The 23,932-nt window shown below is 37.2% G+C and overlaps 4 protein-coding genes and 1 long non-coding RNA gene across 7 annotated transcripts; 3 read left to right on the forward strand and 2 right to left on the reverse strand.

Annotated features, from left to right (window-relative positions):
• On the reverse strand, positions 272-1,380 carry LOC109709038 (major allergen Pru ar 1-like). The gene is made up of 2 exons (XM_020231089.1): positions 1,092-1,380; positions 272-873 (listed from the first exon to the last, which is right to left on the reverse strand). Exons 1-2 carry the CDS (start codon positions 1,273-1,275, stop codon positions 572-574), a joined length of 486 nt encoding a protein of 161 aa, XP_020086678.1. The 5' UTR covers positions 1,276-1,380; the 3' UTR covers positions 272-571.
• LOC109708838 (heavy metal-associated isoprenylated plant protein 5-like) lies at positions 6,298-7,777 on the forward strand. Its single transcript, XM_020230696.1, has 3 exons — positions 6,298-6,532; positions 6,666-6,750; positions 6,863-7,777. Exons 1-3 carry the CDS (start codon positions 6,515-6,517, stop codon positions 7,462-7,464), a joined length of 705 nt encoding a protein of 234 aa, XP_020086285.1. The 5' UTR covers positions 6,298-6,514; the 3' UTR covers positions 7,465-7,777.
• Positions 7,207-10,588, reverse strand: LOC109708839. 2 transcript variants are annotated; one of them, XR_002215828.1, is made up of 3 exons: positions 10,179-10,588; positions 8,556-8,842; positions 7,207-7,339 (listed from the first exon to the last, which is right to left on the reverse strand). It is a non-coding gene; the product is annotated as an uncharacterized LOC109708839 (long non-coding RNA). The 2 variants fall into 2 exon arrangements; XR_002215827.1 differs by lacking the exon at positions 7,207-7,339 and having other exon boundaries at positions 8,285-8,842; positions 10,179-10,586.
• Positions 10,795-16,234, forward strand: LOC109708837 (fumarate hydratase 1, mitochondrial-like). Its single transcript, XM_020230695.1, has 17 exons — positions 10,795-11,002; positions 11,373-11,490; positions 11,860-12,009; positions 12,391-12,501; positions 12,812-12,895; positions 13,203-13,301; positions 13,421-13,471; positions 13,551-13,600; positions 13,953-14,034; positions 14,239-14,333; positions 14,449-14,515; positions 14,692-14,742; positions 15,079-15,174; positions 15,288-15,386; positions 15,484-15,513; positions 15,644-15,709; positions 15,895-16,234. Exons 1-17 carry the CDS (start codon positions 10,845-10,847, stop codon positions 15,979-15,981), a joined length of 1,494 nt encoding a protein of 497 aa, XP_020086284.1. The 5' UTR covers positions 10,795-10,844; the 3' UTR covers positions 15,982-16,234.
• On the forward strand, positions 18,773-23,907 carry LOC109709013. 2 transcript variants are annotated; one of them, XM_020231041.1, is made up of 7 exons: positions 18,773-19,231; positions 20,015-20,212; positions 20,703-20,975; positions 21,458-21,560; positions 21,988-22,106; positions 22,345-22,491; positions 23,027-23,907. In XM_020231041.1, exons 1-7 carry the CDS (start codon positions 18,929-18,931, stop codon positions 23,762-23,764), a joined length of 1,881 nt encoding a protein of 626 aa, XP_020086630.1. In that variant the 5' UTR covers positions 18,773-18,928; the 3' UTR covers positions 23,765-23,907. The 2 variants fall into 2 exon arrangements, with proteins under 2 accessions (XP_020086630.1, XP_020086629.1); XM_020231040.1 differs by having other exon boundaries at positions 18,775-19,231; positions 23,012-23,907.

Raw genomic sequence — 23,932 nt, forward strand, 5'->3', positions numbered from 1 at the left:
TTGGAGGCACGTCGAAGGACATATTTGTTAAAATAAACCTGTCATATAATATGGTGTTGGCGCGTCGTTGTGAGTACTTTTTACGACTCTTGAGGTAAAGATGGTGTCTCTTTTTGCTACGTTTCCAGTTTGTATCAGGTTACTTTTAAGAGGCATCGAAAGCTCTATGTAGTTGTTTAGTCAGTCTCTCTCGTGCTCTCTCTCCTCCCCCCAGAATTAGTAGAACGCAGCCTCAATGCATGAACGCATCCATTAATTTAGCATCCAAACATAATCATTCAGTCGGACAATTTTATGTAAATCGACATGCTCGCATCTTACAGAAAGTAGACATGGTATCCTACGACACACCATCATTTTATTGATCTGGAAAGTATCACGGCAACAACAACGGGGAACTCGACGACAACAACAGGAACTCGACAAGATTGCGGGATTAGCACCCTTCTAAATTTCACTTCCTGGCGATCTTGCTCTTCTCAAATATTCAAAAACAAGCACACTGAAATACTACAAGTAAACAGCAAACACCTCGGAGCAGCACTCCGCCTTGGCTCCCGGCACGGTATGCCTAAGCATATGCATCTGGGTTTGCAAGCAAAAATACTTCCACACCCTTCATCAGCATGAAGACTCCTCCCTTTATCTTGCTTCTCTCCTCCTCGGTGAGATCGGTCTCGTCTAGGGTTTCGTACTCCACAGCAACTTTCCCGAAGCTCTTGCCGTCAGCCTCCGGCACAATCTTAACCTCAAAAGAGTAGGACTTCAGTCTAGTCCCGATCAGCCCTCCGTCGATCACCGAATACTTGAAAATGTGGTTCTCGTTGTCCAGCACTTCGATGCGGTCAGTTACGTAGTCGAAAGCCTCGACGGCTGGTTAATGTAAAGATTGCATAAGTTAGACAAGCTTAGTGCTTCTCCGGCCTAGTTTCTAAACATTTTGAAGCTTTTGAACTACTGAAAACAATGAAAGCCTACTAGAGCGTTTCAGTCAAAAAGCTTGTTAATGCTTCTTTGGATAATTTTATTCAAACAGCATTTACATAGAAGCTCCAGTAAGATAACAACGGCTGATTCACAAATATTCTTACCATCGGTGAAGTTGAACTTCTTGACGGTGCCCACCCCACCGTTGCCTTCGAGAACCTCGACACTCTTGACATAGTCCGGCGCAATCTTCGGCATCAAGTTGTGGGTATCGAGGATGCCGGCCTTCCACAGCCGGTCCACGGCGACAGGCGATGAGAACTCATCGGTGAAGGACCCAGAAACCATTTTCGCTCGGATGGAGTGGAGAACAAAAGGATAAATATAGAGAGAAAGCAATGGAGAGAGTATGGAAGGAGTGACAGGAAAGAACCTATGGAATGACCAAATTAAGGGAGGGCTCTCTACATATAGACTTTTAGTGATGGAAAAAGGCCGGCTTCTATGGGTCCACACTACTATTTGCACCCGTTTGGTTCACGGTTTGTATTATTTTGATAATTTTTTATATTTTTTATTGAAAAATATTTAAATTAATTACTATTTAACTCAAGTGGGTCATTATTAAAGATGTTAGTAAAATAGTGAAATCACTATAGATTCTGAAGTAAGAAAAAATGCTAAATTTTCATAAATTTTAGAAGATATATTTATTTTCATGCTTAATGAAAATTCATAATAGTCTATTAATTAGAACATGTTAGTTCTCTAACTTTATAAGTTAATAACAAATTTGCTATTTCAAATATAAAATATACAATATTTCTGAATAACGATAAAACTTGAACCATAGGGCTCCTTTAAGTAAGTAAAGTGGAGTTTAGAGAGTAGTAATCAAATGAAGGGATGCATTAATATTCGTGAGAAGGTGAGTTTGGTGGTACCATAGTGATATGTATTTGGACTGTTTCTTACGTGGAATTGAAGTAAATAAAGCGTCACCAACCTAAAATTTGGCACCGTTTGAGGATTAATTTAAAATATATTATTATAAGAAGCATCCCGTACTATTTAGATAGACAAAATGTTTTATCATTTGATCATCATGATGTTTGACATGTAGTGCATGTTGTACCGGTGTATAACCACCAAGTCTCACAGCTTGAGGTTTTTAAATCCAAAGATGAATTGTTTAATGTGATCTACGCTATTAAAAGATCTGCATCTTAAAAGATCATAACATTTTATGATTTTTTTTTTTTCATGTAACAAAGATTTTACAACTATTTAATGACTAGTTAATAATTTTTTATAAGTAAAACTAATTTGAAGTTACAGATCATATACGACGGTAAATAAGATTTAAATTTCAGGACCTCTAGCTACAAATTTCGGGGAACATCGTCGTACATCTCTCTCTTTCTCAGCGTAGTAGGTGGATATGAACACAAGAAAATGAAGCCAAATCTGGGCCAGCAATGTGCACTGATCTTTTCTTCTCGTTTGGTTAATTTGTTAGTTGTAGATGTATAATTAATTAAATCAATCATTTTGGAGCTATTTGAGCAGGTAAAGCATGCATGTCTAATAAGTAGGTGGGTGGTTTTCATTTTTTTTTTCTGGGTAAAAATGTATAGAGGACCCTCCTATATAGCCCATTTACAAGCAACCCCTCAAGTTTGTCTTTTTATAAAAAAAAAAAGAAAATTGGAGGGTTGGGGTGATTTTAGGAGATCGCTAAAATAATTTTATTAAAAAAAGATTAAGTATATGTAGTATTGCATGTGCTGCGAAAGTTAGATTATAATAACCAACCAAAATAGAAGAGTAAACTTTGCATCAGGTACAGCAAAAAGAGAAAAACGATAAGAAAGAAAAAATAAGAATAAAATAAATCCTTCCAATTCTGCGAATACTATCGCTCAAACACTTGCACTAACTCCTAACATTCAAACAATCGTTTTTCGACCATAGAGCACCTTCGCTTAAATTTCGTTGAGCCTTCCTAACTTTTTGAGTAATTTGAATTGATTTCAAAAGTTTTGTTGAATTTAGTAACTTCAATTAGCTATTAGCCATTAATTATTTTAATTTTATTGACTAAAAAAGATTGAACTATTAAGTTACATAAAACTATTGATAAAAAAAAAATTAAGAAAATGTTAATTTTTTTTAAAAAAATTGCGAGAGCTTCTCACAAATGAATGAGGCCGGGTAAAGTAATCCAATAATGAGAACTTTCCATTTTCGGCAAAAAAACGAAAGATACCAAAAATAGACTTATGAAAAGTCGGGCCGGGTCAAAATATACCTCAATCTAAGCCCGGCCCAATAAGCTCGAGGGAGAGATACGGGCTAAATCCATAAGTGGGCCCATACGGCCCATTGGGGTGGAACCCAATAAATGGGCCTTAGTAGGCCCATTTCTTCCCTCGCCCATATTGGGTCGGGCGTAGATTGAGGTATGTTTTGGCCCGACCCGACTTTTCGTAAGTCTATTTTTGGCGCTTCCCCTTTTTTTGCCTGAAAAGGAAAGTTATCACTTTTTAACCACTGATATACTACCTTTTCTTTTTCTTTTTCTTTTTCTTTTTCAATTGGCATTCCTATACCTAAAAGTGATTAAAAATGGCCAAATTTAATAAAATTGATGATTATATTCAATAGAATTTTTAATTCAATCCACGGAAATCAAGATAAATAAAAAGTTAAGAGGGTTCATTTCATCAAAAGTTATATTGTTATGACCTTAACTAATCTAGCTCAAATTACTTTATTAATCGTGCACATGTACGTAAATTTAAATTTCCAATTCACATTATATGTGCGAGGACTCAAAAATATTATACCATAGCTTTAAGGATTAAAATACCGTGACACGAAATCGTGCAAGAAACTTGTCGGTACAGTACGATATGATGCGTGCCGATCAAAAAAATATGTGTGCCGATACGTAATGATATGAAATATAATTTTTTAGCAACAAAATATGACAGCTATTTATTATTATTTTTATCAAATATTTTAAATTTTGTTGAGAAAATTATTTACTAATTTCAAGAATAAAAATTTTTGAATTGGACCATCGACCCGAGAACTGTATTGCACCGAAATCTTACTAGTATGATACGATACAGTGAATAAGGTTCGTACTGATGGACACTTTAACCCTTACGTGGCTTTTTATTTTTCAATTTTCTTCTAAACTTTTTTTCTTCCTTCTCTTTCTTTTTTGGGTTTGAAACGTGCAAATGCTTCCTTTGAGCTGTAAAGTGAAGGGCATTTATGTTTGCCTTTAGCAGTAGTCCAAAAGAAACACCATTTTCTCTCTGTACACTTCTACTCACCTCCAGAAGCTTTAACCAATTTTAATCACCAATGGCTTCTGCTAAAGACAATTACAATTCAAAAGTAACATAAATACTTCATCACACAATTGTCGAAACAAGGAGCTTCGGAATAGACTAGAAAAATGGAGATAATAAAGTTCTACATAAACACTGCTATGCCTCAGCAACAACTATAAAAGTGACAGTAAAGCGTTCAATAAACAAAAAGTGTAACCTTTGAAAATTAAAATAAGTTTTTGGACCTTGAAAATAAAGTAATTGAGATAAACTTGCAATAAAAAAATTGATAATATTTCCAAATTAGAAAAAAAAAAAAAACAACACGTGGCTTCCCATGTGACCCCTCCCTGTGTTGCCCATAATTGCTACTATTCAAACTCATAACCTTTTGTTTAGAGCTGTTTCCTAATATTGAACAAGGCATTCCTGGGCATCAACAGCAGTGTACAAACTTTACGAAACCCCCCTAAAAAAGAAGAAAAAACTTTTGGAACATCTGTACAAATCAAAGACCGTTGTGGCTCATGGCGCGTAATCGCACAAATATACATGGAAAGTTGGTATCTGCATGCAAACTACTTGCTTATTACGCGCATATCCTGCAAAGGGTATCTATGTAAACATATTTCTATATAAGCACATCAGTTTTTATCCTAATTCTCTAGCAGAGATACGCGCACAAACAAGTGAGATTTTAGAAACATGCATGCAAATTCCAACTTTGTGAGGGTATCTGTACAATTTTGCATACTTGCAAGGATATTTATGCAAAAATCCTCAATTCTTTCACTTTCAACTTTGCTTTTAATGATGAGGGAAAGTGCTTCCAATTATGGCAAGGAAAACGAGTGCTACATAATTTGGCGTGGACATGTTATCACATAGAATAGAACACAAGCAAGGATGGAGAACCCAATTCCCAACAGTTGTAGGATCAGCCTTAACTGGTCCCCTACAGTAGCCTTAACTGGTTCTTTCATTTTTCACTTATTCTGTTCCTTCAACACAAAAATATCTCACCCAGATCTCTTCATATGGCTTGTTTTGCACAATCAAGAGTTGTTTGATTGCGTGTAGTTTGATTCCCAAGTATCTGTTCTTCTTCGAAAAGCAAAAGCTAAATGCTTGACAAAAAAAGAGTAAAGAACTGAAGTAAACTCTTTAATCATAAAAGTAGGAGCTCCTATTTGTAGCTTTTGGTTTTACTGTAGTAGAAAGTTTTGAGATTTCAGATGTGAACCTTTTCAATCGGCTTCATTAAACGGCACATAAGCCCTACCATAGCATGTAGTGCTATTTGACAAATTGTATTTGAATACAGTTATCGGAAGCACCCTATGTTAGAATCGCCTCAACATCTTATCTCCGCAGCAAAAGCAAAAGCAAAAGCTCTAACCTTTTCCCATAGCATGCCTTTTCTGTTTGCGCGAAGCCTTACTAAAAATGACTGCAGCTAGAGGCTAAGACGGAATCAGGACCAAGCAGCCATCTAATGTTGTTCAAAGAATTACTGAAAACTATTTTAATATAATGTTATCAGCAGTTGTCCCTCGTCTCCATATGTTCTGTTTTTGGGATCTAAAAGCTCAGTTTTCGGTTCTAGCTAGAGCCACTCTAAGAACTTCGATATGACAAACATCTGGCTTCTGCCCCACGAGTAGAAAGGGTTTAAAACGAATTTAATTTCTATCACTACGTAAGAACCATTACTTTCCTTGGGCAAGAGGGATTCTCAAAGTGTGGATATCTTCCTCCCCTCAAAGTGTCCTTACTACACTTTTTGACCCAGTCCTTATGATCATGTTTGGTCGGCCGGGATATTCCAATCACACCTCAATCATAGCTAAGCCGTGCCAAAAGCAAAAATTCCTTATGAAAAAAAAAAGAAAACCTAATAAAAATAGCCCCATTTTGCCACCCACAACCTTTTGAGATATGATAACGAGTCACCACACCACCTCCCTATCATCACTTTTCTTCACCTCTTTATATCCCTTCTCCCCCACAAAACGATTCCCTAATAAGTGCCCCACACCTTTTAGCCTCCAAAATATTCCATGCCCCTCACAACTAGTACAAATTAGTCTTTGCCTTCTCGATCGATTGTTCGTCCCTCGTTCCATTCTCTTTGTTTCCTAAGTTCTCGCGTAAGTTCTCGAAGAACCAATACATAAGAATAACACTACCCCACCAACCCAAATTGTTCCGCAGATTCCATAGAACCGAAGTTTCAGTAAATGGCTCAAGAACTAGAGGTAAGTGAGCGCAGGAATACCCTGGTATAGTAACAACAGTATCAATAGTATCATGATAAACAAATATAACAGCATAATTATCTTTCTTTTTCTTATTTTGCTAACTTTTCTCTAAATTTCTGAATCCATGCAGAGAGCTCGAGTCACCGAATTGCACGTCCGCATGGATTGTAATGGCTGCGTGCAGAAGATCAAGAAGGCATTGCATAATATCGAAGGTAAACAAAAATCAGAAGAAAGAAAATCCAGAGTACCTTTATTATTACCTTCTGTTGAAGAAAGTTGCAGTTTCTTACTCTTTTTGGCAAAAATTGTGACTTTTCATTTCAGGTGTTTATGATGTCTACATAGACTTTGCCCAGCAAAAGATAACGGTGGTGGGGCGTGCCAATCCCGAAGCAATTGTCAAGGCCATCAAGAAGACCAAAAAGATTGCAACTGTCTGCTCCCACACCGAACTGCCCGACCCAGCTGCTGGCAAATCGGAACAGCCACCACCAGATGCAGCCAAGGAGCAAGCACCACCTGCCTCCGAACCACCAGCCGAAACCCCGCCAGCTTCGGACCCTCCAAAAGAACCCCCAAAAGAAGAACAGAAAGCCGAGCCAGAAGTGAAGCCCTCCCCGGAGGCCGAGGCTGCCACGCCAGCGGAGGTGAAGGAGGTCGGAGAGATTCACATGGTGCATCAATATCCGCACGGGTACAGTGGCTTTCAACATGAGCTCACCCCTCATGTTTTTGTTCACAGCTACAACAGCTACAGGCCTTCAGCGTATGCGTCAGAGTATGGATATCTCCGGTCGCCTCCTAGGGACATCAAATACAATGGAGGAAGTTACGGAGACGAACATCGTCACTACGGCAATGGAGATGGGAGTCAGATTACATCGATGTTCACTGATGAAAACCCAAATGCTTGCAGGATATCTTAGGATTTCAGTATCTTATTCAAGCATGTAGGTAGCTTATTCATGATGAACTATATGGGAACAAACTCATAGCTAAAGGCTTTAGACCTGTCCCCTTTACTTTTGGCTGTGTAAGAGTAGTTTAAAATCTATAGTTAGTGAAAAGATGATGTATAGTGGTGTAAGGCTAAGGATTAAGGAATAAGTAATGTGTGAGAAAGGAGAGAAGAGAATAAGATGCTTACCTTGTAGTGGGAGATAATTTTGATGAGCATCACCACTACTACTGTTTACTTTGTTATCTATCATAAGAAGCTAATAAAGTAATATTCTAACACATTTTGCAGGTACAGTATATAAACAATATGTATCAGTAAAACTACATACCCAAGAACTCCTAAAATTGGCATTAAAACAATATGTAGCAATAAATACTATATTTGATTTTCAATAGGCATTAAAACAAGTCAGTAGAACAGCTGAAAACAGAAGTATCAACAAAATTGAAAATCTGAAACCCACATAGGCTACATCGTGTGCTATTAAAAATGTCACAAAATGACTTGATTACTGAATCTTGAATCTTGATGCTCCCTATTAGCAATAGTTTATGAGCATGGTGATGATCACATAATCAACTTTAATACAGCAATTCAAAGGCAAAACCCAGAAGCAAAATGAAAAGCACGGAAATTTAATTTGTTACACAAAATGCACAGAGCATATTGTGTATTGCAATCAAGAACATTATGTTGGAAATAAAGAAATAAAGTTGCATGGTATTCCAAATTTCCAACCAGACACCATGCGGTCACAGTATTAGTTAATTAGAATACCACATGCATCCTAAATATCAACTCTATAAGCTATGCTCTTAAAAAAGCATCAATGCATCATTATTACATCAGAGTGTTTGGGATGTCAACTCAATTTACTGACCACCAATCGCAGGGATAGGCACAGTAAGATTTAATTGTACCACATGACCAAATTCAAGCTATTAGATACAAATAAATAAAATCAATACAGCAAAGTTTCTATCCGCATTCTTTGCTATACGGAATTTCAAACCGAACTCTTTTATTTACAGTCAAACAACAGAGAATTGTATGCACCTGAAATATACACTTCATCAATACATATCTGTCTGATCTTAAGGCCCCTGTCCCTGAATGACTAATGATACAATTTATCCTCTTGATCAAGTATGTTAATTCGAAACTACGCCAAGAACCAGTCCACTGCACACTTCTGTCAGACATGACACTCTTCAAAAGAATGTCAAGTTATCCCTTTCTTGTTCTTTCCCCCCACCCCCCTCTTCCCTCCTTTATTTGTACCTCAATCCTGATCTACATCTCTTTGATGTCCCCAGACATAGTCCTGACAATAATCCCAATCCCTGTAAGAGAAGAGGTCAAATACCAGCAGAGTTATGTTAGATATAAAAGAGAAAACGTAAACAGAACATGCTTCAGTAATTGAAAGCTACACTTGGTAATAGAAAGAATGTCTCAATGTTCTCATATTAATATCAAACAACATCTGGTAGCTAGATAACAGTAACATGCAATACAACAGTCACATTTCACAGATAATGAAGCAAGAAAAAATGTTCAGAAATTCATGATTCATCAACTATTCAAATAAGAATGAAAACTGGAAAATCTAAGATTTGAAAGAATATGGCAGTATCTCTACTAGTACCATTAAGAACACCAAGGAAAGTAAATCTGAACGTGTTACTAGATTCTGAACTTGTTACTCAATAGATATGACTTAGAAATTGCACTTTCACCCAAATTTGCATTTGTTTGTCTGACCCATCATACTTCTCGCTGCACACTATCAGTACAGAGAAACCTGGCAGAGTCACGATAAGTCAATGTAGGAAGCAATTCATTCTACCGACGGCTCTTGAAAATAACATGCCACGGCAGTAACTAGGGTTGAATACAAATTAAGTGCTGCAGCAAAGGATAGCTTCCAGTGTGTTCAAGGGATTAAAAGAAATGATCAAAGAAGGAAAATAATCTAAAACAGCTTTTATAACAGAACAGCGACTATTCCAGTAAAATGGTAATAGTATTCTATAAGAATATTTAGCAGGTCTCTTTAAAATTCTGGTTAATCACTAGATCAGTGGCTACTTGATATTGTCTCACTTAAATTTATAATTCATTAACTGATTGGTGTTTAAATGCTTCCAACAAAACTAAACCCTAATATGACAAGATAAGTTCATGAAGCATTAGCAATTTATCAAATCATCATAAGCATGCTGATAAATCCAAAATGTATACAATAAACTTGTAAAAAAAAAAAAAAACAAGACTCATGCGAACAACATCATCTATTCCCATTAAACCATTTTTGCAACAAATCACAAAATACTTTACTAGAAATGTAGTTTTTCCTTAACACAAAATTCACCTTAAAAATCAAACTAATCCCGAAGCGGTTCACGTTTGCTCAAATAAGCAATAAACTCTGTAAAACATAGCATTTCAATCATCTACAGGGTTCCCACAATTACCCTACTTCATGAGATTCAATGTTTATACAATAAAGACATGAGCAATGCCTTTAATTGCAACAAAGATAACACAATCCAGCTGATATTCCTCAACTAGCAAAAACTATCCGGATTCATCAACTCAAGATGTAAAATTTCCATCCAACGCACACATAAGTACATAACCATACAAGAACTAGAGGAGAAACAAAAAAAGAACGACCTTTTCTCAACACGAGGAATGTAGTCGCCACAGGATCTAATCCTCGTGAGCCAGAGAAAGCCCTAAGATGCAAAATTCATACAAAGATGGATTCGGAGCATGTCATGAGGCACATGAAGGAGGTGGGATCGAGATGGGCGAGCTCCATGGGGTTGTCGACGAGGTTGACGGCAGCGAAGGTTGTAAAAGTATGGCCTAATAGATCTTGAATCGGAGGGTCTTCTCCACCATGTTCTAGGGTTTCGTCGCGGAACGCTCTTCATCGACGACGCCAGCCAGCTTCGCCATGGTCGGCGCCCCCGGGAGCTCAGAAACCCTAACCCTAATCCTCGTCCCGACTCTCACCGTCTCACATCACATGTTACCGCGAGCCCTTAACCAGGTGATCGCCATTAAGGATCCAACACGTGCAACGCACGTGACTCCGAACACTCAAAGAACTACTCTAATAATCACATGCACTTTGTGCACCACGTCATTCATAAACCGCCAAGCCATCTTAATCCTCACGGACCTCACGGCATAAAGAGAAATTAATTTCAGACGACGTGGTGGACCAGGTGCAGGATGATTTCTAGAACCTCCCGGTCAACGGAGTCAAACTCTAAAAACCCTTCGTTCTCTCTCTCTCCCTCTCGACCCTTCGCACCGTCGACGAAGAAGAAAATGGCGATGATGGTCGGCGCCGCGCCGCGCCGGCTTACGAGCCGATCGAACCCGTTTCAGTTGGCCCGGCTCGTCGGCTCGGCCCTGATCCGGTCGATCTCGACCGGGTTCAGGGAGGAGTGGGACACCCTCGGCCCGGTTCAGGTTCCCGCCGACAAGTCCGTACACCCTCCCCACCACCCCCAGCGTTCCCCTTTTTTTTTTTACTAAAAAATAAAATTAACCTTAATTTATTTTTGGTAAAAATGTATTCACGTGAACTTTGATTCAATTTAATTTTTTTAAAATTTTTTACACCTAAACCTTTTGATGCCACTTTGGTTACAAAATTTAGTTAAACTACTGTAGTGAAAATGTAATTTTGCTTAAACTAATGGCGCATTCAAATTCGGAAACAAAAGAGCTATCATATGACGCAATTCAAATCAATCAAAAATTTAGGAACCCAATTTGAAACTTTTTAATAGTTCAGTAAATTTTTGAAAATAGGTTCAGTAAATTAGATGCTATAAAAATTGTTACATATAGGTTGTGGGGAGCTCAGACGCAGAGGTCGCTGCAGAATTTTAACATTGGCGGCGAGCGCGAGCGAATGCCGGAGCAGATCATCCGAGCATTCGGTGTACTTAAGAAATGCGCCGCCAAGGTATTTACTTTTTCTTTCTATAGCACTTATTAATTACTTAATTTTCTTTTTCGCTGCTCATTATTTTCCTTATGTTAGTGTCCTTTTGATTGTGTGTAGTTTGATATGATTCTATTCTTTATGCATCATTAATATAAAAAACAAATCTTTTGTTGAATTACAAATGTACCTCTCGCACTTTACCCCGTGTCTCTGTTAGCTTTGCATTAAAAAATTGTATCAATTTCGACGCTGCACTTTGGGACCATTTCAATTGAGCCGAAAAATAGTTGTATTTTTTGTTTAAGATTCCGTTGACTGCGTCAATTGTCTTCCCTGACTGTGTCACTAGTTCCACTTTATTTTATTTTATTTTTTTGGTTTGTGAAGGTGAACATGGAGTATGGTCTGGATCCGACGATTGGGAAAGCAATAATGCAAGCAGCTCAAGAGGTTGCGGATGGTAAATTGGATGATCATTTCCCGCTTGTCATCTGGCAGACTGGTAGTGGGACGCAGAGCAACATGAATGCCAACGAGGTTTAAACTTATTTTCTTTCTTCTTTGCAGTAGTCTCAATACTATCCGCTTTTTTCAGAACTCGTATAAACACATTTTCAAGATCCTATGACTTTTCGACTTATGTGTATTAAAATATTTGGAAAAGCACCATAACTTTTTAGAAGGTTATGAGCAATATTATTCAAATGAGAATGTTGTTGAAAGATTTGTACTTTTACGAGAATTGGTCCATCTGTTCCACCTCCTGATGGAAGCTGCCTGCTGATTCTTCATCTTGTCAATCCTTCTTTTCCTCAAGCATGATGATGCCATCTTCTTTAATATATTAAAATTTCTAAAACCATTGATTTTGGTTCGTAGTTCCTGTGTTTTCAATGATGGTCTCTCTTTTGTTCACAGGTGATAGCAAATAGAGCAGCTGAGATTCTTGGGCATAAGCGCGGTGAGAAGTTTGTGCATCCAAATGACCATGTTAATAGGTCGCAATCTTCCAATGATACATTTCCAACTGTAAGCCTTTGTTTATCAGTACATTATCTTTCGATTCTCTTTTACTTTTCTAAGGACTCTTTCGAAATTATGGGAGCCTTCATGTAGAGTTTAAGATATAAGTTCATTTAGCATTTGGCCTTTGGATCTTTGTACCGAAAAAAAAATGTTTCTTTATGCTTCTTTTTTTTTCTCAGAAAATGTTTACTAGATCATGCATTCTACTTAGAGTAACCTGAGTTCTCTAATCATGGTATATACTCTAGTTGAGTTCTTTTATGGTTGAAATAAGCCTTTATTTATGACTGGTGCAAAGCTTGGTTTATTTCAGGTTATGCACATAGCTGCCGTTGGGGAAATCAACTCCAGGTTTATACCCAGCTTGAAACAGTTGCACAGTGCACTTCATGCAAAGGTACACAAATTCCACATAACTGATTTCTTTAGTCACCGAAAAAATTGATAAAGTAACAAGCAAAAAGAGTGGAGATAAACAAAATGCATAAAATAGAATCAGGTTTAAGCTTTCTTTCACCTAATTTTCTTCTTTTTTCCAAATCAAGGAAAGATCAGCAATTTTTGTTGCATTAACATGCTTATCTGGGGATGAAATATGATAATTTACATCTTTGCTAGTTGTCATTCTCTTCCTTGAGACGTGTGATTGAAGCTTATTGTTTCTCATTAACTTCTTCTATTCCTTGACTTACTTCGATTTGCAGACTATTGAGTTCAAAGATATAATTAAGATTGGCCGTACTCATACTCAGGATGCTACTCCTTTGACGCTTGGTCAAGAATTCAGTGGTTATACAACACAAGTATGAATACCTTTTTTTTTTTCTTAACATGAGGAGAGTTTGTCCATCTGATATATAATGCTATCTTGAATATTCAGCAATGATACTTCATCAGCTCTTCGTGTGTATGTATTTTTTAGGTTAAATATGGCATTGATCGAATAGTGGGCACTTTGCCTCGGATGTATCAGGTAGACTAGCTAATAGATATTTTCAGTTGATGATTTCTCATTTTTAAACTATTTCTAATTGACTTATCCCGGTGTGCAGCTTGCACAAGGTGGAACTGCTGTGGGGACTGGGTTAAACACAAAAAAGGGGTAATTTGTCTAACTTTATATGTCTTGCCTTTTTTAATGCTGTATATCATATAGTCATGCAATCTGGTAGAACTTGCTAAAATTTGCTTCCACATAAATGATTTTCATTGTGTGTAATTAATATCCTATTGCTTTTGCTTTAAAATGCCTTCATCTTTGCGTTCTTGTTAGGGACTAAACTGCAACATCAGTCAAGCAAGCATGTACATAGATTATCATTATCCCTGGAACTTTTATTCAACATGTTCAAACATAGTACTATTTTGTCATGTTACTTTATTTTAGCTCGTATGGGGCCCGCCTACTTGTATGTCACACTAAAGCTTGGTTTATATTTGCCTACATTTTTCAGATTTGATGTTAAAATTGCCGCTGCAGTGGCCGAGGAAACAAATCTACCTTTTGTCACAGCAGAAAACAAGTTTGAAGCATTAGTTAGTATTCACACTTGTGCTTGTTTGCTAGGAGATGTTATTATGCTGTTGTCTATTGGTTACTATTTCTTCTGTCTCCTGCTGATTTATTCCAAGAAATTTACTGCAGCATATTTTTGAGATTTTTTTTATTTTGGGGTATGGAACTTCAATTTTGTCTCTTATCTACTATACGCACTCTGTGCATATTTCTTATTGTACCAGGCGGCACATGATGCTTTTGTTGAGACTAGTGGTGCCGTAAACACAATTGCTGCTTCTCTTATGAAGATCGGGAACGACATACGGCTACTAGGAAGGTATTTACTTTTATGGCCCAAAGTGTTACTTCCCATAACTGAATGTTGTATATATGCATGTACATATGTATGAATTTATTTATGTATTATAACCTGTAATATTTCCCTTCCTCAGTGGACCACGCTGTGGACTCGGCGAGCTTATCTTACCTGAAAATGAGCCAGGCAGCAGTATTATGCCTGTACATGCCCTATCCTATAACTTATGTTACAAATAGTCTTCTGCGCTAATTAATGTATTGGGAACCTTGTTGAGGTTCATTGTGTTGTAGCAAAAAGCTTCATTATGTTTTGCCTTCTTTGTTTAGATGCTTGCGACTCACTTAATTCTACTATGACTGACCCTTTTTTGTTATAGGGAAAGGTCAATCCCACTCAGTGTGAAGCTCTAACCATGGTTTGTGCTCAGGTATGCTGAACAACCTTTCTAAATGTTTAATGATACGGTGTAGTTACTTACCGATAACGAAATTTCAAATGTTTACCAACTCTTCATTTCGTTAGTATGTTTTTGGCTTGTCCGTCTCCCATTTGCTTGAAAATGGGAAAAGAAGCTTGTTGTCGTTCTCAGAGTTCAATTGTATTTTAACTTAAAAACTCCTTATTTGGATTGTCAGAGCAACATTGTATTTTGTTCTTGTCGCAGTTCTTTAACTGCTCATGTTCTCTTCTTCTTTTTTTAAATCAGATTATCAAAACTCTTTCTGTCTGATCCTGGGAAAGCATTTCTTTTTTCTTATGACAGGTGATGGGTAATGATGTTGCAATCACAATTGGAGGATCAAACGGACATTTTGAGCTCAATGTGTATAAGCCGCTAATAGCTAGTGCTCTTCTTCGAGTATGATTTGTTGCACACTGATGCACGTATTGTAATAGAATTTACAGTTCTTTTCTAAATTCAACAGATTGAATCCGGCATACTGACCTTAGTTTTGCTGGCTTTTTTGTCAGTCTTTGAGGTTACTGGGCGATGCCTCTTCATCTTTCGAGAAGAACTGCGTCAGGGGGATAAAAGCTAATCATCAAAGAATCTCAAAATTGCTGCACGAGGTAAACTTCTATGCCAACATAAACACTTCAACGTGCCCCAACATTATGTTTGGTAACCAATTTAATGCATTCCTCGTGTCCTCGATATCTCCTGCAGTCTCTGATGCTGGTCACATCTTTAAATCCTGTAAGTTTCTCGTATACCGTGTTCGTTATGTTCAATATAGTAGTAGCTATCTTAGATAACAACTGATATCTGAATATGCTTTGCATCATATTCTTTGGTTCTTTTTTTCTTTTCTTTTTTTTGGGTTCAGAAAATTGGTTATGACAAGGCTGCAGCTGTAGCCAAGAAAGCTCACAAAGAAGGAACTACACTGAAGGTGATTATGATAATCCCTAAGCATAAGTTTTGAGATTAATCGCAGTGCATAATATGAACATTTTGATCACTCTAATGTTCTATTTATGTTATTTTATACTTGTGTAATATTGATTTATATTCCTTAATGCTTGCACCTATATTTTCATTCTCTGCCATTCTGATAAACCTTTTTCTGTTTATCAGGAAGCTGCATTAAGTCTTGGAGTTCTCACAGAAGAAGAATTTAACGAACTTGTCGTACCGGAGAAGATGATCGGCCCTTCCGATTAGTCGCATAGTACTAATTTTCCTCCTTACTTTGCCCCCAAATAATCTAGAGCATCTCTTTTTTGCTCCTCTACACGAGTATTAATTCCTCTTTTTTCTTTTCTTTCAAATATCTGTGCCATGCCACTTTTGATGTTACACTTAATAGTTTTGAGAGATCTACAGGGTGAATTTTTATTAATGTAAAAATAAACTAAATAATTTTGTCACACTTATTCTTTGTGCTTGAATAATTAATTATTTCCCATTTATGAAAGTGACCAATGAGATATATATTAAGCTTGTTATGTGATATGACACAAAACGTGGCATGTCCAAATGCATAAATAATAAATAATATTAAGTTCCCTATTTGTGAGCAATTAGATAGATCAATGGAGATTATGGTAGGACAACTACCAAGCCTACTTTGGTTAAATTAGGTTACCTTCTAAATTATAAGTTATAAATTCAAGTAATTCATTGGTCAGTTTATTAGTTAATTTTTTTTTAACCAAATCTCTAATTCACTGCTCACGGTGCTTTATAGATTCGAGTGCTTTGCATGATGAACGGTGGATTAAATCGTCTCATTAGGAAGAGGATCCACCGTTAAGATTTTTTATTTTAATTTTTTCCCCTATATTTTCGATCTCAAATGGAGAATTTTTTGGATCTAAGGTTCTCCATTGTGGTTAAATTCTTCTTTTATCTTCTAATACCATTTACCAAAGCCATAACTAATTCTAAAATAGCATTTCCTTTTAGAGAACATAATAAAAGAAATTGTTGTTGGCATGTAACATGGCGGAGGTTGACCCTTCTCTTTCCATCCAAATTGTCCACATCATAAATTTAAATTAATTTGTACTATACACAAATATTTTCCAAACTTTAGATGGATTAGAATTTAGTTTAGGTTAATTTTTAGTTCACTTAATATCTCATAATGTTGACCAAAGTGTTAAAACTTTTGGAGGGAGGGGTGTAAAATATGTCTACTTTTTTTTTTCTTTTTTTGAGAGATAGATAGCACGCTACCTGCTTTATTTATTTCATTTAGAAATAAATTTAGTTTGAAATATGAATCAACGAGGATTCGAATTTGGGTCTCGGGTACCAATCACCAAGCTTTTTGTTACTTGCTTCAGGGACGGTCGATTATATGTCTACTTTTTGAGTGTATAAATAGAGTTACTCTACGAGATATTAGCTAAGTTGAGAAACTAGTTTATTAAGTGGAAAAATAATTACTTAATTACAACTCATTGAAAGTTCACGAAATATTTATACATTTTATCCTAACTAATAGAATTATAGGAACCTAAATGAGAGAGAGGAAAGATTTGGTAGGGAAAAGGATGGGGAATGAATAAAAACACATTGCTTTATGAGAAAAGGAGGTGTTATCTAAAAGTTTTTTTTAAAAAGAGTGAATAATATAGAAAATTTTCTTGTTTGGGCAAATGGTCCTTTTGTGTCGTGACAATGTGTATACATACGGGCTGAGTGATCCTAACACAATTAGTAAAAAATTTAATGATTAGCGGTCAAAATTCTAAATTCAAATTATAATTGATTCATATTTTCAGCTAAATTTTTTTTAAACAAAATGAATAAAGCGAGTAACATATTATCTATCCTATTATCTATCTTTTAGAAAATATATATATATATATATATATATACATGTCTAAATCTGCAATAAATGCTCTATATTAATGAATTTGCAATAAGAAAAATATTTTGTCCACATTTAATTATATAATAACGGAACATTATCTAAGCTAAGGATTATTATTCTCCGTTTTAAAGCCAAATGATAAGGACATGTGCACCTACGCATGCTTATCTTTTTCTCTCCAACTTGATTTTCCAACCATACGTTCCTGTTATTTGCGGTGGGCCCCGCGAAACTAGTCATAATCCTCCTCCAACGGAGATCCCCTTCACACGTGTGCCCCAACCAATGGTTGTTCACTAAATGGGGCTACGTTGGACGTGCACCACCGGTGTACAATGTTGCATGGACTTTGTCCACCACGTGAACTGTAGACCACGGTGTAATGTGTAGGCACAATAGACACTACTCAAAATTCTCGGTTTTTTTTTTAAAAAAATAACAGATAGTTATTAAATAGAGTACAAAACGTAATAAAAAATTGTTTAAAAATTAAAATATATATTATTAAAAAATATCATTAATATAGATATTGTGTTAAATCACGTCTCTACTGTATAATATAAATTTTTGGTATGATTTGTGTTTCAGTATTTAAACCTTAATCCAAATTATTTAGCAAATTATAGAATTTTAATATTTTTTATAACTGATTTTCCAAGATGTGAGTTTTGGTCCACGCTGACGTGGTGGACCTTGTCCACGCAGTTTCTCCCGAGGAGGCGGGACGCAACAAGAGCCATTGCGTTACGGCGTGGCAAAAGACCGTACAAATTGTAACGGCGCCGCTCCTCTTGATCCACCGTCCAAAAAGGTTCTGTTCAATCTCTACCGTTCAATGTTGGACAGGAGAGATCAACGAAAGTCCACGTGGACGGTGGATCAAACTCTCGGACGCGTCCGCATAATACATCGTCCTGATGGTAACCTTGTCTCCTTCGAGAGTACATCACTGTATAACTGTATTCTCCCAGGAACGATGCGTATTCGTGTCGGTGCGACGCGTATCAATATACGAAGCCTAATTTACTAAAAACCCCTTGTGTTATCTCATATTTACAGTAGTACTGTACTAAAAACATGTACTTATCCTTGGGTAATTGAGTACACAAAAAAGTAGTTTTTCGCTAATTTATAGCGAGGAGGAAGTGCGAGGGAGAAGAGGAAGATGCGGGGAAGCGAACTCGTTAATGGCGAAAAAAATTGGGGGCTTAATTCGCCTTAAATTAATGTAGGGATTCGGCTTCTAGGGTTTCGTTGCTCGGATCCCCTTTTACGATTAGGGTTTCGATGGCGACGGCGACGATGGTGACGGCGGCGGGGATGGCGATGCTGCTCTACTACGTGCTGAGCCGGAGAATGGCGCCGAAGGAGGCGGAGGAGGAGCGGATCGGTGGCGGCGGCGGAGATCTCTCGAAGCCGGGGCGGGCGCGGCGGCGGCGGGTGGCGCGGAGACCGTCGCAGCCCCCCTCGACGTGGAGGGAGGCGGTGGCAACGCTTGCGGGAACGCTTAGGTTTACCTACTCGGAAACCCTAGGGAAGTGGCCGATCGGGGATTTGGCGTTCGGGATTAAGTATCTGATGAGGCGACAAGTAAGAAGAAGGATTTGGCTTCTTTGGATCTACTAATCTCATTTATACTTTTCAATTTTTTGCGGTCCAAATGCTCTTATGTTTGGTATTCTATGGCTAATTTCATTGCTTGTGTTAGTTATGAATTAAATTCGAGGCAATCAGGTTTGCAGAAATAGTTCGTTCGTAAATTACTAGAAAGATTAGATTTTTATATGTTCTCATAGTTCTAAGGCTTACTTTTCTGTATAGTATCAAATTGAAACAGTTTCCTCAGATGTGTCAAGAACATCTCCTTTGTGTATCTCTGAATTTGGTGTGAACTTATGACTTTTAGTGGGGAATATAGGTAGTGCTATATTCCTGAACTAAATCCTCTATTTTTATTCAATATTTTTATATAATATTTTCAAGAGAAGATTGAAATATTGATGTTAGTTCTCCCTTCTATTCAGTGGAAGCTCTGTCGCAAATATTTATTCTTTCCAGTCAAAATATATTATTTGTGCATGTTCATAGTTGCTTATTTTGGTTTATTAGTTATAGTGGAAGGAACTTGTATTAAAAAAAAAAGAAAAGAAAAATGCTATTTAATGTTGGGGTACGAGTAGTCAGTCTCCTTGCTTCTTTTCTACTTTCATCATGTCCTACTAACTGTCGACTTTTGTGTTAAATTTTTTATGGAAAATTCTGTGGAATGATTCATGTCGGACTTATAATTTTTGTACAAGGAAGCTTGTAGTCAAATTTTATAGAATCAATGGGGATATTACTGCACACTAACTTATAAAACTGCTCTTTCAGGGCAATGTGCATGTTGCAAGTGTATATGCTGGAAATAACTGTGTGCAACTACGAGGCCCAGATATAATGGCTGAGTTGATTTATCTTCTGAAATTATTAAATCTATGCTTTCTCTTCTCAAAGAAGCCATTCCTAGTGTTCTTGGAGACTGCTGGATATTCCCAGGAAGATGTTCTTATTCATGAGCCTAAGGCGGGGGTGCGTAAGTATTATACTCTTGTTAGATATCCTAATTCTACACAGTACAGTTGGCTAAATGCAATTGAAGGGTAAAATATATGGATTGTGCCCCACACAATCCCGATATTGTGACTCCCGTTGTTGCGACTTTCTCTCTGAACTCGAACTCATTAGCCCTTGAACTTTCTTATCAATTGGAATACTCTTCCTGTCTTCTAAAGAAATCCAACAACACATGACTTTTCCCTATGAAATTACCTGTCTAACCTTGCTTCAGGTACGCGAAACAAGGATTTCATTGTTCAGAAGGGGTAAAATGGTCATTTTACATAAATTTTTTAACACTCAGTGATGAGATTGCAAATTACGAAAAATTTGAGGAACTGAATTGCAATATCGCAATAATGGAGAGACTATCCATCATAATAACTGTCGTTATTCTAGCTCTTTGAAACACAAAAAGTGATTTCTTGATGAGATTCTAATCTGCTTGTTCTACTCTTTGCAGCTTTTGAAGCCTGCTTTCACAATTTTACGCGATGAGAATTCCAAGTGTTTTCTCCTTTTGGTTCGAGGCACCCACAGTATCAAGGATACACTGACTGCTGTGACTGGTGCTGTGGTTCCTTTCCACCATTCACTTTTAGATGAAAGTGGTGTTAGCAAATTAGTATTGGGGTATGCGCATTGTGGTATGGTTGTTGCAGCCCGTTGGATTGCAAAATGTACTATTCCATGTCTCAGGAATGCAGTTAGTCAATTTCCAGACTACAAAATCAAGGTATGTTTTTTTTTTCTTTTTTCTTTTTTCTTTTTTCTTTTTTCTTTCTTCACCAACGGTTTTGGATTCTAGATTTTATGGCGATACTTTATTTTAGTTCGACGACGATTAATTTAGCCAACCCCCAATAGCTTTCTTTTCATAATTTTTTAAGTTGGCCAGCCTTTTATTGTATTTTTTTCCAACTGTAATTGGTTATCCTTCATTAGTTTAGAAGCATCTTTGCTATTTTCTGTCTTGTCCAACATGGTGGTTGAACTTGTTATCTTCAGATGAACAATAAGGAGTGCTAATATGAAACTTTATACAGTTTCTATATGAGCCTTCTCAACTTGGTTTCTGATATAACTACTTGAAATTGCTTGAGGTAGGCTTGGAGCACAAAAAATGGCAATGCCTTCCGCTTTCTGTTACTTTTTTTATATGCTCACATAACAATATCTGCAATTAATCATTGATCTTTTTCCTTCTCTGATAATTAGATTGTTGGGCATTCGTTGGGTGGTGGCACTGCTGCTCTCTTAACATATATTCTGCGAGAACACAAAGAATTCTTTTCAACCACTTGTGTTGCATTTGCACCAGGCATGTATCTGAAAATCTGTTATGTTTATACAGCTTGTATCTTCGTGTTCTTGTTGCTGCTATTGTATATTCCCGTATACTATCCAATTTGATCCACTTGAAAAATTAGGGTTGAAAGCAGAGGGTCATCAAGCTGCTCATGCTTGCGCAAATTGCCTGTGGCATCACTAAATTTTATCACCTGCTTTTAATTGACTATTTGTATCATCAGATGATCTGATGATAATCTTGTTGAGCAGAACTGACAAATGAGAAAACAAATTTTATTAATCCATGCTTGTTTATACGAGATTATCCATTTATATGTTTCATTTGTGCCCTATAAAGGTCTTTGATCTTTAATCTAGTTAAGATGTTCAGCTACTGTAATTGTGTTTTGTTGCTTGTGTGTTCAATGGATAATTTGCTAACAAATTATCTTCGTCAGCTGCTTGCATGACGTGGGACTTGGCAGAATCTGGCAAGCATTTTATCACCACCATTATCAATGGCACTGATCTTGTTCCTACATTCTCCACTGCCTCAATTGATGATCTCCGTTCTGAGGTACTTGTTCTCCATCAACCATGTTATCATCGTCTGTTCTTCTACATGCACCTGTTAGATTAATGTGTTCTGTTTTGGTACAGTTTTCCAGACAACGTGGTTTACTGGATTCCTTAATTCAGAATTCTAGATATATAATTGTATTGCGTTACAACAATCAAATCGGTGACGCTTCCGACACCTTGGAAATTGGTCTTTGCTTACACATGTTTATCCTTGCTTTATATTACCTTTTCAGGTGACGGCATCTTCATGGTTAAACGATCTCAAGGATCAAGTGCAACAAACACGTTTCCTAAATGTCGTCTACCGTTCTGTTTCTAGTGCTCGAGATAAGGTGGCAGGAGCTGGCACGCTGCTACGTCCCGTCTCCAGCAAAACTCAGGTAAGGGAACTAGCTGCATTTTAATCGATAAACCATGCATTTACTAAAGAAAATGGGTAGTTACACTATTGGTCACTGAACTTTTCCTTGTGAAGTTTCACTTACGTCGAGTAGTGAACTTCTGTTTCAATCGTGTTACTTTGTCAAACTTCATGTAATTTGCGGCAGATATTCAGATATCAAGCCATCTTCAAGAGATGATATGCCAATGATATGGCAGTTCGTTTAGTGACTAATGGTGTAATATACCCATAGAGCAGATTCCATTATTTGGGGAAAAAAAAATCGATGGATTTGAGGTAGCGAACAATTTTTCCTGAAACCTGAAACAATTAGTTATGTGCAAAATTAGATCCAGATTGATGGTTGTGATATTTTGTAGTGTCCTGCTTCTTGCCAGTTTGGAGGCGCTCAAACCAATCCAACTTTATCTGCTTTGTTTTCAGTTAAAAAAAATGAAAGCTCAAATAATTCTTCTAATTGTATCCTTGAATTCTTAACTTTGATTTTGCTCATTCAGGTTGTTATGAGGCAGGCACAAAATGTTGCACAGGCTGTCGTTAGGAGCCGATCAACATTCTCTTCGTGGTCATGCATCGGCGCTCGCCGCCGTTCTGTTGGCTCAGTTGCAAACTCTAAAGAGGAGACAACTACTGAAACCTTGACTCTGCTTCAGCACGGAACCACTGAGGAATTGGTGGGTGAACTGCAGTTTGATATTTCTAGGGTTTCCGACCATGAGGAAATTGATATTTATAGGGCTTCCGACCACGAGGAGACAGAGGAAGAAGCACTTCTACAAGAAAGCGTAGTCACTACTGTTTCCACCACCGAAGAAATCACCGAAGGTGAACTGTGGTTGGAGTTGGAAAAAGAACTTAAACAGCAAGAAGAAGCTAATTCCCAAGCTCGAGAAGAACAAGCTGCTGCTGCAAAAGAGCATATTGAAGAAGAAGCAGCCGCAGTTTTGAAAGCAGTCGACGAAAAGAAATCCATCTCCGCAGATGCCCTAGAAGGGCAACAGTTATATCCTCCGGGTAGGATTATGCACATGGTCGCTTTGCCACCGGCGGATTCCGACCCTAATGAAAACATTGTGATCAATGAATGCGACATCGGTTTATACGTAACACCGAGAGAGCTTTACAGTAAGATCCGGCTCTCCAAAACTATGATTAACGATCATTATATGCCTATGTATAGGAAGATGATGGAACTGCTCATTGACAAGCTCGCCGTTGAGGATGATGGTCGTAAGGATAGTCAAATGTGAATGATTCGATATAATATATTTGCAGGTAAAAGCAACATGTTGTTGTCCTAACTTCAAACTAACCAGCTTGATGTAATATGTTCAGCTAATTGAATTGCAAATTAATGATGAAATGAAATGCTAAATAGTTGTCAATTCTTGAAGAAGAGCTTAACACATTAAGTGATA

This window comes from Ananas comosus, linkage group 4 (genome assembly GCF_001540865.1).
Source record: "Ananas comosus cultivar F153 linkage group 4, ASM154086v1, whole genome shotgun sequence".
Lineage (NCBI taxonomy): Eukaryota > Viridiplantae > Streptophyta > Magnoliopsida > Poales > Bromeliaceae > Ananas > Ananas comosus.